The following is a 12,566-nucleotide window of genomic DNA, read 5'->3' as shown; positions in this document are numbered from 1 at the left end:
TCGACTGCATCAAGACACGTTTCCCTCAATTAGACACACTCATTCGGTCGGCTGTGAGAGTACTACCACCAACTGTGTGACAAAGCCAAACTCTGAGTGTAAGGTTAATTTTAGAGGCTTGTTCTTTCTTGTAAAGGAATCTTATCACAATTTGCCAGCTGAGAAGAAAAATTAGTGACCATCGATCTTGACGAAAACAGCATTTCTGAAAGTTTCCTGACTTGAGGAGTGTTCAAAATTGCATTGCGCTGCAGAGCGGTGTCCATAAAACCAAAAGACTACGAACAGTCCCTCCTTTTCGGCGAGGTCCGTTGCGAGAGTAAAAAAAAATCAGCAAAAAAATTTAATGTTAGCGCGCTTCGGGGAGCTCTGGGGGTAAGGCGCTCGAACGAGCTCCTCACAACTCGCTGATTTTGTTTTAATCGCGCGACGGACTTCGCAGAAAAGAAGGGACTACTCTTAGTCTATAAAATCAAGGACAAGGAAGTTATATCGGTAGCTATTGTTCAGTATTTGTCAGTTTAGTTTGTTGAGCCGCAGTTATGCCAGATGGCAAAATGTCAGTGGTATCCTGAGAAATGGGTGCGTGCTCGTTCTGCTTTGTAACCAAGCCTTTCCCTTTCGTGCAGCATGCGGAATTAAAAAAAGGTATCAAAGAACGCCTGGCTGAATGTGGAATCCTGCTTCGTCTTTGTTGCAGATACCAATTGGGAACAGAAAACATGACGACAGGAATGGAGAAGCCCAGCACAAGGGTTATCCAGGTGACGAATATCGCTCAGAACGCAACAGTTGATCAAATGAAAACTCTGTTTGGATTTCTTGGTGAAATCGAGGAGATGCATCTGTTTCCTGAGTAAGTTTAAATTAGTCATGCCCACAAACGTTTTCATTAAAGTGAGTGCTTCTTTTTCTGTTCTTCATCGATCAAGACCTCGTAACGTGACCTACATGCAGCTAACTATACGAGGAAAACCATGCTTGCTTTGGAGATGTATAATAAATAATATGCAGATTCTTTCGCAACTTATCACTAAATGCAACTATCTTTCATTAGAAAATCCAATTATTATTTTCTCAGGTGAAAGTTACTCAATCTCTTCTCCATTGTAGAAATCAATTGTTTATTTGTAGTTTTATTTTGAAGATCTAGTTAACTTTTTCATAGAAGACCTTTCCTTAAACTAGGACAAGTTGGAAATTAACTTTATATAGGTGGTTTGCACGTTACATCATTGCCGCCATGTCGGTGGACGTAAACAAGAGATATCTCATTAGCTTCTTTTGTTCGTCCACCAACATTTGTTCCTTTCATTTTTGTTAACTGTGTCTCCAAACCACCAAATTTTTGTTTGCAAACCACCAAATTTTTTGTGGGTTCTTAAAGTGCCACTATGATCAAAATTTCGCATTGCCTTTTCTTTTCACTTCTGGAAACTAGAAGTAAGAAACACTTACCATGCCAAGTTTAATCACAAAATTCTCACGGGAAGTATGACTATTTCAACCTTGTTTTTCGTTCTTGGTCGCCCGCCATTACTCAATTCAAAAATGGCCGAGTGTGGCAAAAAGAGTTGGCACTAGTTGGAGCCTTTTGGAAGTGACGTCATATGCGCAGCTCGACCTAAAAAACATGGCTAAATTTGTACGCCATTTGGAAGAAGAATTCGAGGAAGAATAAATCTTGTAAAACGCCTAGAATTTCCACTGTGGAATCTCTCACAACACACAAAGCACGATGCAAAAGTGCGCTTATGACGTCACAGGCCAACTCATGCGTAAAACCGCTTTTCAGTTCAGTCGCTGGCTCTCGGTTGCGAGCTGAGTAATGGCGGACGGGTTTTTCAAGTGAACTTCGGCCAGCTATATCAAGGCGTATTTCGCTTCCATCGACCTTAAAACTATCGCATAGTACAATTCTAACCATATTAACTTGATTGGCGGCAAAAAATGTCAAAACCAGAGACAAAAACTTTCATCGTAGTGGCACTTTAATTTTTTTGGTTCTTGCAGTTTTCTCGCAATCTGCAAAAAAGGAAAAAAATCCTTGTAGATGAACCCTAACCCTAACGTCAAAACTTGTTTTTAAATTTGTATTTTTGATTGCATTTCCTTAACTAAAAAATGAAAGTGTTATCAATGCATTTATTTGCAACTTCTTGAAAATCTCAAAAATTAATTCCCAGCAAGAAAAACCCCTCTGTCCAAATGGCAAAAGCAAGTTTACCTGGAACATGAAAAATTGTCAATTAGTAAACAAAAACTCACACAAAATTTTTGGTGCGTCATGGAAGGATGAAAATAACTATGATGCCTCTTAGGTTTTCTACTCCTGTTAACTTCAGGGTTTTACTGTACATTACCTTATTTATTTTGTAATATAATGTACATTACCTTATTTGCTTTGTGATGTACATTATGTAACCATATATATCTTGCAATGTTTCTCACGATTTAGTTTCTTTTCATGGTACGGATTTTTTTTGTCTATACCAGGGATCCAATGATTCATCTTGGAACAGCTACGCGGGTTTGCTTTGTGAAGTTCACAGATCCCTCCAGTGTTCATGTGGCTCAGCATCTCACAAACACAGTCTTCATTGACAGAGCACTGATAGTTGTACCAGTTCAGGATGGTAAGGACTGGTTTAATGTAAGGTGTTCTTTCTATAGCTACAGTACAATAGCATGTACGTGTGAGCTCACAAGAAAGTGAATAACAGAGGCCTCGGAACAGGGAAGCTTAGGGAAAGAGTTCTGGAGGTTAATTACTCTATATCAGAATTGTCACCAAAATGGAAAAGACATGTGAACAAAAAAATTATCATAACAGCAAAAAGAGAAGGAAGAACTTTAAATGAAATGAAATTGATTAAGATATGAGAAAATTATTTCTCTTTCAATTAGAAGAAATAAGCACTTTTGAGTTGTGGAAGATAACAAATGATATTGCTTTTGCTCTACTGGCTCATGTATTCAAGAGAATTATGTCTTGCAGATCTGGTATGCAATGGAGAATTTGCTTCATATTCCCAATCCCTGATACTAAATGAATTTCCACTTGACGTTTTAATTGTAATTCAGTGGTCAATTCATTTTGAAAAATATTTTTAAAGGGGTCTTTAACAAATTCCATACAAGTCTAAAAAAGTTGGATCTGGGTACTTTTTTTTTCCATTCCATTCATCAAACATAAACAGTGAATAAATGATATGAATAAATAATCAATTTGTTTTAGTGGTTGAGTGTTTTCCTTAACTTTAATGTAGACAATAACAGTGTATTAGGTTAGCACCCAATTTGATAAGAATTGTGCTGCGAGGTTTAAAATATTGTATTCTTGTCACACCGCTTTAGTAAGTTCTTGTAATCTGTAGTTTTTTCTTTTGCCTAAGTTTGTGTCTTTGTCTTGTTTCTTTGTTTTCTATTATTGAGTAGCCGAGGAAATCTCAGGCTGGCTGCTATGACTGTGTAGGAAGTAAGTACAAAACCCAAAGGAAGAGTGTTCTGATATAAACTCTTCAACTTCAAAAATCTGTTTCATAGCATCATGTTGAAATGATGGCCAGTTATTAAGAAGTATCTACTCTCATCATCGCTAGGTTGGGTAATGTGTAAATATTGTGACAAGTTAAAGTTATGTGAAGTGTCTCTGGGAGTCAGCTGGGTTAATACAATCCTATGGCGATGATATGAAATTGGCCTTTTACTTTGACGTTGTTTTGCTCTACTGGTATTGAAGCTACCAGTAACATAATGTATACTGTACCTTAACAGTGATCAAAGAAAACTGTGTAGTGTTCATTAAATAAATGTTTACTAATTTTAAATAGGAACAATACCAGATGAGTCTAAAGCAGTTCAACTGGCAGCACCTGCCAGTGCAGTTGCTGGAGGTTTTACGGGATCATCAGGAGGATTACTCCCCACCCCACCCATGCCAGCACAGGTAAAGCCTTTCCACCTCACCCTTGTTATTGGGACAGTTTTATGAAATTATGAACTGGGTGGTGAAAAATTATATCCAATGAAAGTGGGCTCAACAAGTGCGCTTTTCACTATGAGGCTCTCAAATATGTTTGTGTTAAAATAACAGGAGTGATCACAAGGCTTCACTAGTTTAATATCTGATACCTCAAACAAATCTCTAATGTGGGTCAGCATCTGAATAACTTTTGAATCAGTGGGTGTAATGTGAAATATAGGCCTCAGCTGGGTTATTGTCTAGTCATTTATTACAAGGAAAAATAATTAGCTTTGAGATCATAATCAGATTCTACTTCTATTTAGGTTCCAATTGTTCCAGGAGTAGTTTCTACAGTTATTCCTGGGGTAAGTTAAAGCAAATTGTTTAGTTTGTTGATGTAGGTTTCACTGTAGGGAATATTGGATAATGTCCACACAGCACATCTAAACACTGAACTGTTTAACAAATAAACATGCAGGTGTTAGAATAGTTAATTGAACTGTAAATTTGTGCTGTATTCAGTTAAGATGATTTTAATTCATTCTGTAGAGATAAACCATTTTTCCTGAACGTATGGTTTCTCCACATGATTTCTGGTTACACTGAATTGAAAACAGTTTGTGATGTTTTCATTTTGAAGGGATTATGACTGTTAAGTATCTGTAACATCGGGAATTGCAAATCAAGCCAGTTTGAATAATATTTTATTTTATTTAGTGTATTTTTTGACTTGACAAAGATATTATTGTTATTATTTCCTGGTGTGTAATAGCTTGCCACAGCTCTAACTGTACCTGCTCCATTACCACCTCCACCTCCCCTTAATAATGTGGACCCTAGCAAAATTGATGAAATTAGAAGAACTGTTTATGTTGGAAACTTGGATACCACGGTAAGGGCAGAAAGAGTGGATTTAAAATTGTAGCAATATTTAACATGTTCCACCATCAGTGCTTACTCTTTAAATGAAGGTCATGTAGGATTTAAATAATGAGCTTGGTGTCCATTTGGACTGTTTGTATGTGTTACTGCAATGTGGTGGTGGTTATGAAAAGATTTTGAAAGAGTATACACTTCATCTGCTGTTGCTGCTTTAGTAGCTGTTGAGTCTTTTGGGAAAAAAAAGCAACAACAACAGAAAAATATTTCAGCCATCTTAGCCGTCTATGAAAATAAATTTTTTTTGAGCTGAAATTGTTCATCAAAGTCACCATAAAAAAGATTCATCAAGCATCTTCAAACTCCCTTTTCAAAACAACTGGAGTGTCAAGAATGGAATTCTAAGAAGGACTTTTAGCTTACCATTGACTGGTACTTTGAAACAAAATGCTTCATAGATTACCACCTAAATTTAAAACTTTTTAGCCCAAAAGAAACAACTCTTGAACTAGAGTTTTAGTTACACTGCAAGACATGTTATGTTGAATAAAGTTGTATCTCTCTTTTTTTACCATAGCTGTCTGCAGAACAACTCATGGCCTTCTTCTCAGGCTGTGGTGAGATCCGATATGTGAGAATGTCTGGGGATGATACTCAACCCACCAGGTAAGCATAATGATAATGGTGCTTTTAACAACTACCTGTACATGTAGATGGTCATTCTAAGCAGTCTTTATGTGGCATAGGGATGTAAAATAATTTCAAACATAGGAAACACTTATTGTAAGGGTATACTGGAATTTGGTTTGTGAGGTTCTGAGACTCTTCTAGATCAACATTTTCAGGAAGTAAACATGAAGGAAGATAAAATCTTCAACTGCAATTTAGCAAAACATATTTGATTAAATAACTGTTAATACTTTTTTTTTTACATGTAGTCTGTCTCAGCCCTTTTCTAACCACTGTCTTTAGTTGATCTTTTTTCACCCACCTTATTTTGCTTTTTGTTGTTGTGAGTAATTGCTAAAGGGACTTACTTTTCCCACAGTATGTTGTTGACCCAGAATGGAATAGTTAGGACTATACTTGTGTTTATTGTCAATGATGTGTGCCAGAAATTTTGATACTTACTAAATCATGAGTAAACATACATGAATGAATAACTGTGTTTTCATTCCATTGGATCATAGGTTTGCATTTGTTGAGTTCTCAGAACCTAGTGCAGTGAACACAGCTTTGCAGTACAATGGAGTGATATTTGGTGGCAGACCACTCAAGTAAGCTCCTAAATTGTATTTATTGCTCTTTAATTGAATTAATACAATGATCTTGAATGCTCACAGTGTATGATCATCAACTTTATTTATTCCATATTTTCTTTTAAAGAGTCAACCACTCAAAGAATGCAATCGTTAAGCCAGCTTCTAAATCATCAGATAAAGACCGCAAAGATATCGATAAGGCTATGCGACGTGTTAAAGAAGCATCCTCAATTATCGAAGATGAGATTGATCCTGGTTGGTATATAAGCTATTATAATTCTGTGACTGTATTAATTACTTTCTCCCTGTTTCTAAATGATTTCCTCTGCCAAATCTTAACAATCTTTACCCTTTTACTCCCAGTCTGGTGAGTAATTCTTGCTTCTAGCTGTCATGCATTTTCTTATATTTCAATCAGTACATAAGATAACACCCTTTGCCTTATGTTTGTTACTCTCGTTACCTCTTTTTTTGTGTCTTGTTAATATTAAGAAAAGTCAAAAGTTGATCAACTCTGGGATTTAACATGTTAACAATTTAAAAAATTGTGTGCTATACATTCTTTAGGTTTAGCTCTTTCACAGTAGAAACAATTGTGTATTTGTATGTTTGATCCTTATCACCGATTGGTTCAAGAGACTCGAGTAAAAATTCAGATAATCTATGGATTGTGTTTTGAAAAGAAGCAGCACTCTAAACATGCAGCCATGAGATGTATCATTTGTTATATTACAAACAAAATTACTCTCACTGACTTTTCATAACATGCAAGTGACTGAGTGATCTTTTCATACATGCTTTTCTTGACAAATTTTTTGTTTGCAATGACTTCACTTTAGATAGAATAAATATATGAAAATCATATATTTTGAACTGCGGTATTTGATACGTATGATGGATGATCCTCGCAGTAGATAGCGCTATTTGAGCAATAGCGAAATTCAGAAAAAAAAAATCAGGCCTGTACAGGCCTGATTTTTTTCAGGTCTGAATTTCGCTATTGCTCAAATAGCGCTATCTACTGCGAGGATCGTCCATCATACGTATCAAATACCGCAGTTCAAAATATATGATTTTCATATATTTATTCTATCTCATTTATCACTTTCACGGGTTCATTACGAATCAACTTAATGGCCTGCTCTCAGTTGGCTTTTTAGCTCAATTGGTTAGAGCGCTGCACTAGTATCGCAGAGGTCAGTGGTTCGAGTCCCGTACAGGCCTGATTTTTTTCAGGTCTGAATTTCGCTATTGCTCAAATAGCGCTATCTACTGCGAGGATCGTCCATCATACGACTTCACTTTAGTTGCCTTTTTTGATAGATGAAAGGTCAAAGTCTCGCTCCAGATCACCATCCAGAAGAAGATCTCATTCAAGGTAACATAATTATCACTTGCATCAAAAAATTTTGTCTTGCCTTTTTCCAGAGGTCCTCTAGAAATTTCAACCCCTTCCTCTGTCAGCTTAATATTTGATTGTAATCCTGATTTGTGTTTACGAGATACTTTTGTAACGGTTAATCATTTGTTGAAGGACCTTGGTACAGTATGTAGTATATAAGTATATCTGTATCTAGTATATACTAAAACAGTGGATAGCGTTGAAGGCGCGCTCTGATTGGCTAGTCAGACTCCGAACATCCTTTGCTATTTACCTCCGAGCAACTCGGGGAAAAAATGGTGTGCCGGTTTGCATCCGTGACAAGCGAATAAATCACTCAAATAAAGACGAAGCAGTCCTTGAAAACACAGAGAAAGCGACTAAATTTGGTTTGGCCATGTTTAAAGGTAATGGTAACCGGGAGTTTATCGATAAAAACCAATGAAAAAGACTTTGTTTACAAATGCAAATTAATCTTGCATAACCTCACTTGTTTGCTTGAAAATCAAAGTTGAATGGTATTTTTTACAGAATGGTTTCAAATACAGAAAGAGTTTGCAACACCATTTGAAGAAATGTCGCCACCAGAGCTAAACAAATATCTTTGGAAATTTTTATCTGTCAGCGATAAAATGTGACGGCAGTTTTTACAACAAAAAATCACTTACTGCGATCCGAGCTGCGTTGGATTGTTGCGCACGGGAAAATGTTGGAATCGTTGCTGGAATGTATGAATTAAAATAAATTTTTGGTGGTGTATATTATCTCACTGTTTTAGTATGTACTAAAACAACTATTTACCTCAGTGTCGGTGGTTAGCGGTGGATATTTACCTCGCCGCTTCGCGACTCGGTAAATATCCACCACTAACCACTTCCACTTCGGTGAATAGTTGTTAAATATTACAACATAATCATTTTTGGTATTCAAATGGGCATTTCTTACCTCCAGCAATTTGTCTTCTTCAAAAAAAAATACAGTTAAGGCTACTGCTGCTGCTTCCCACCTTTTTATGAGTACCCTGTTCCTCATGATAAAGACAATTCTAGGCTCCAATAATGATAAAACTAGGCTTCTCTTAAGTTTAATTTTAATTTTGTTAATTATGAATTATTTTCTTATTTCATTGCAATTACATTTTTTGTACAACAATGATAAAACTAGGCCTCTCATAAGTTTAATTTTAATTTTGCTTGTTAATTATAAGTTATTTTCTACTTTCATTGCAATTTCATTTTTGTGAGACTTTTGTTCCATACAACAAGGCATTCCACATTGTAGAATATTCTGCCTTTCCACCATAATGTCACCCTAATTCAAGGTGTTGTATTTCAGACCATGCTCACTTCGCAAATTTAGCGGCTCTTCTAAGCATTTGTTGCTGATCGAAATGAACAGTAAAATTTTCATCTAAGTTTTCATGATGCACCAATCCCACCTTTTAAGACAATCCTGTTTGTTTTTTTTTTGTGCACCGTCCTAAAATGATTGTGGGATGATTATCTTGTTCTTTAATATTCTGAAACAAACGATAAGTAGCACTGGGAAACATTTTAATCATACGCTAATTCCCAGTGCTTTCACTAAGTGTAGAACAACAGAAGATGTTGGCAAAAAAACAAATGCCTAGAGCTAGGAATATTGAGTTGGTAGACTAAACTTGACAGGTTTCTTTGTGGGCTGAGAGGTCCTTCATATTCTATTGTTACACTCCCTCACTCAATAGGACAACATTATGGCTTTGGGACCTTAGCAGGCATTAGCCATAAAAATGTGGTAATCTTTCCTCAGGTCCAGAAGAAGAAGGTCTCGATCTGGGTCAAGCTCCCGTCGAAGAAGAAGATCACGTACCCGCTCACCCTCAAGGTAAAGGTAGATTGCGTGTCTTTCAGGGAATTTAAGGCTTTTTTGTGGTCAACTTTTAATTAACAGTTTTTTTTTGTTTCTATTACCTTTATGTGAAACAAATTTCACCATGGTAGGCCAGAAGAAGTTGACTAAATTTCTTCAAACCAAACATTTGATGTAATTTCCTTGCTTCGTCAAAATGCATTGCTGGCTGGGTCTGTCATCAATGCATGATGCATCCAGGCAGGGGAAATTTTTTGGATGAGATATTGTTCAAGGTTTTTGCAAAATTTATCAGGAACATTTTGATGCTATGAGAGACACACAAAATCATATATTTTGGTTGGACACTCTTTTCAGCTTTTAATTAAAGAGACAACTAATAAACAGCCATCTTTTCGGGTGAAATTCTTTGTATCTGTCTTCACCATGCAAACTAATAAATTTCCTCTGTCCTTCCCAGGGATAGATACAGGGACAGGCGTCGTTCATCCCGTTCGACCTCAAGAAACAGAAATTCTCGTCGTTCTCGAAGCAGGTATGTTAGATAGGTCTTTAAGAATAACACTTGATACCTTGTTACTTCTTAAATTTCCCATATGCAAGTGTCTTCAGGGCTCGACACTAACTTTTCAAATTACTAGCCAAGTGGCTAGTGACATAGTAGATGTTTTTAGATGTTACGACAATTTCAGTTTGTTTACTAGCCCAACTGGCTAGTGGAAATTGAAAATCACTTGCTAAAACTGAATTTCTACTAGTCTGTGGCTAGCAGGCTACCATTAGTGTTGAGCCCTGGTCTTTCTCTTTAGCAAAGGAATGGCTAATAAGCTTTATGTAACTGATTTTTTCCTCACTCTGATTCCTCACTCTGAAGGGAGAGAAGGAGAGGTAGGCGTTCAAGGTCTAGAGAGCGACGTTCTAGGTCACGAGAGCAGTCACGTGGCAGGTCTAAAGAAAGGAAGAGAACTGATTCTCGTGAAAGATCAGTGTCAAAAGAAAAGAAAGCACCAAAGGAAAAAGCAGAGGCTGTTGAGAAACCTGAGAGTTCGAAGGAGAAAAGCCGAGAGAAATCAGAAGAGAGGAGTGAAAAAACTAGATCAAAAGACAAAGAGAAAACAAGAGAAACAGAAAAAGAAAGAGAACGAAGAAAGGAAAAAGAACGACAGAGAGAAAAAGAGAAGCAAAGGGAAAAAGAGCGTGAAAGGGAAAAAGAAAAGGAAAAAGAAAGGCAGAAAGAACGCGAGAAAGAGCGAGAGAAAGAGAAAGAGAAAGAAAGAGCAAGGGAACGAGAAAGGGAAAGGTCAAAAAGTCAGTCTATCTCACCATCTCCAAAGAGAAGCTCTTCAAAGTAAGTTATCATAATCATTCTTCTGTTCACTTTCAGTTAAACTCGGTTAACTTTCACCTGAACTCAAGTCAGTCTCCCTTTTTTTGAGAATATGACACCACATCAGTTTCTTTTAAAAAGTATTACACATAAGTCAGGTTCTCATTTTAGGTAACAATTTGCTCCTTGGCAACCCTATTTTAAGACTAATATTTATTTATTTTATTTCTTTGAAAGGTACTTTTTTTTGCAGTCCTTTTTTTTCTTATAAAGGCCAGAGATTTTTTCTTAGAAACAAAGAAGTAGGATTGCTGAAAACTTTGTGTTTTTTCTGGGAACAAATGTGAAACTCAATAGAAAAGAAATTTGACACTTTGTTGAGTCCTACTGAGTGATATGTTGTCAAACTAGAAAAAAGAAAACAGTACATTGTGCTAAATAACAAAGAAACTGGATAATATTTCATCACAAAACTGGTAATAAAATGTCTTTGTCAACAGAACTCATCATAAAAAGAAAAAAGAGCGAAAAGTGAGGGAGAAAAAGTACAGCAGCTCTCAAAGTGCTGAAGAGGAAAGTGACAAGGAAAGAGCTTATCCAGGTAGGTTACTCTGGCATTGTTATCGATCCTGGATTCTTTAAAGAAAGTCATCAAACTATTGAATTGCTGTGGGTATTTTACAGGTTTCCTTCCCACCATTTCTATAAGTTCACTTATTGAATGTAAATACTCTGTTGACCATTTCAGCAGATAGTGATCAAGGAAGAGAGAGAGAGAAAAGAAGTAAAAGACATGGCAGTACAGAAGCAAAAGATAGTGAAGGTTCTGATTATGATAGGAGCAAGAAGAAAAGAAAAAAACATTCAGAGGAACAAGAAGAAGATGAGAATCCATCAGATGGTGAAAGGAGAGGTGAGAGAGAAGATAGCTCAAGCCGACGTTCCAAGAAAAAGTCGAGGAGCTATAAGAAGAAGCCTGTCAGCGCGGGTGACTATGACAGTGATACTAACTAATTGGCGTGCTCCAATCGGACACTATACTGGAGTTGGAGTTTGTACTTTTCTCTCTGCTCAAAAAAGATCTTTTTTACATTTCATGTAACTTTCATCAGAACCCCAGCCTGTAATCAAGTACATTTTGCATTTTTCAAATCAGAGGTCACAAAGTTCAATCATACACCATTCTATTGCCTTATTGATTTAATCATCTGGTTTAACAAAAGAGTTCTTGTCCAGCAGGCTCTTGACTCTCTTCTGTGGTGTTATGATGTGTATGACAAACAAAAATAGCTGCTAGATTGTCATTCAACAATGGCTAATAGCCATTAAACACTTACGAGGCCATAAGTAAGGGTTTTCTTGTTTTACATCTCTTTGCCAACAAAAACTCTTGTTGTACTACTAGTCATCCACTTTTTTGCTGAATGCTTTTATTTGTAAATTTTGTCTATGTTCATTAAAGTGTTTATTTGTTTATGGTATGGGCTCTTTGCCCTTCTTTGTATTCTAAGCATCTGATAGACATTCTCGTCTTCTCGGATAAGGACAAATAAACCGTAGGTCCTGTCTCCTGCAGGGTTGGGGTAGGAGACGTTAATTTCCCATGCATGAGATCACTGTGTGATGGATGTCCTCCCCTGGGGTGGGATGGGTGGGTACTAAGGCCCACAGTAATTGGTGCAAGCTGTTGCGGGATCCCTGCCTGTCAGCGAAGCTAATAAATTAAATTTACTCCTACTTGGATATTATATTTACTTATCCACCATCTTTATTGCCAGCCTGGGTCACAAATATTATGCTAGTGGAAATTGTGCTGAAAATTCAAATTCTTATTTTGATCTACAGCTGACCTTTTGCAGGCTGTATCCTGTATCCCCATAAGTAATTATCCTGTATCCC

The 12,566-nt window shown here is 36.7% G+C and overlaps 1 protein-coding gene across 3 annotated transcripts; it reads left to right on the top strand.

The window, feature by feature from the left end:
- The first annotated feature begins 620 nt into the window (after nt 1-620).
- LOC111332289 (uncharacterized) lies at nt 621-12,148 on the top strand. Of its 3 annotated transcripts, none has more exons than XM_022937593.2 (14): nt 621-856; nt 2,497-2,636; nt 3,834-3,949; nt 4,291-4,332; nt 4,740-4,859; nt 5,424-5,512; nt 6,037-6,123; nt 6,233-6,363; nt 7,432-7,486; nt 9,281-9,355; nt 9,801-9,875; nt 10,215-10,688; nt 11,168-11,268; nt 11,419-12,148. In XM_022937593.2, exons 1-14 carry the CDS (start codon nt 723-725, stop codon nt 11,679-11,681), a joined length of 1,902 nt encoding a protein of 633 aa, XP_022793328.2. In that variant the 5' UTR covers nt 621-722; the 3' UTR covers nt 11,682-12,148. The 3 variants fall into 3 exon arrangements, with proteins under 3 accessions (XP_022793328.2, XP_022793327.2, XP_088593655.1); XM_022937592.2 differs by having other exon boundaries at nt 11,416-12,148; XM_088737529.1 differs by lacking the exon at nt 621-856 and adding an exon at nt 3,439-3,478 and having other exon boundaries at nt 2,520-2,636; nt 11,416-12,148.
- Nucleotides 12,149-12,566: the final 418 nt, after the last annotated feature.

Source organism: Stylophora pistillata, chromosome 11, assembly GCF_964205215.1.
Source record: "Stylophora pistillata chromosome 11, jaStyPist1.2, whole genome shotgun sequence".
Lineage (NCBI taxonomy): Eukaryota > Metazoa > Cnidaria > Anthozoa > Scleractinia > Pocilloporidae > Stylophora > Stylophora pistillata.
Note: the sequence above shows the minus strand (reverse complement) of the source record. Positions and strands in the feature narration are given on the sequence as shown.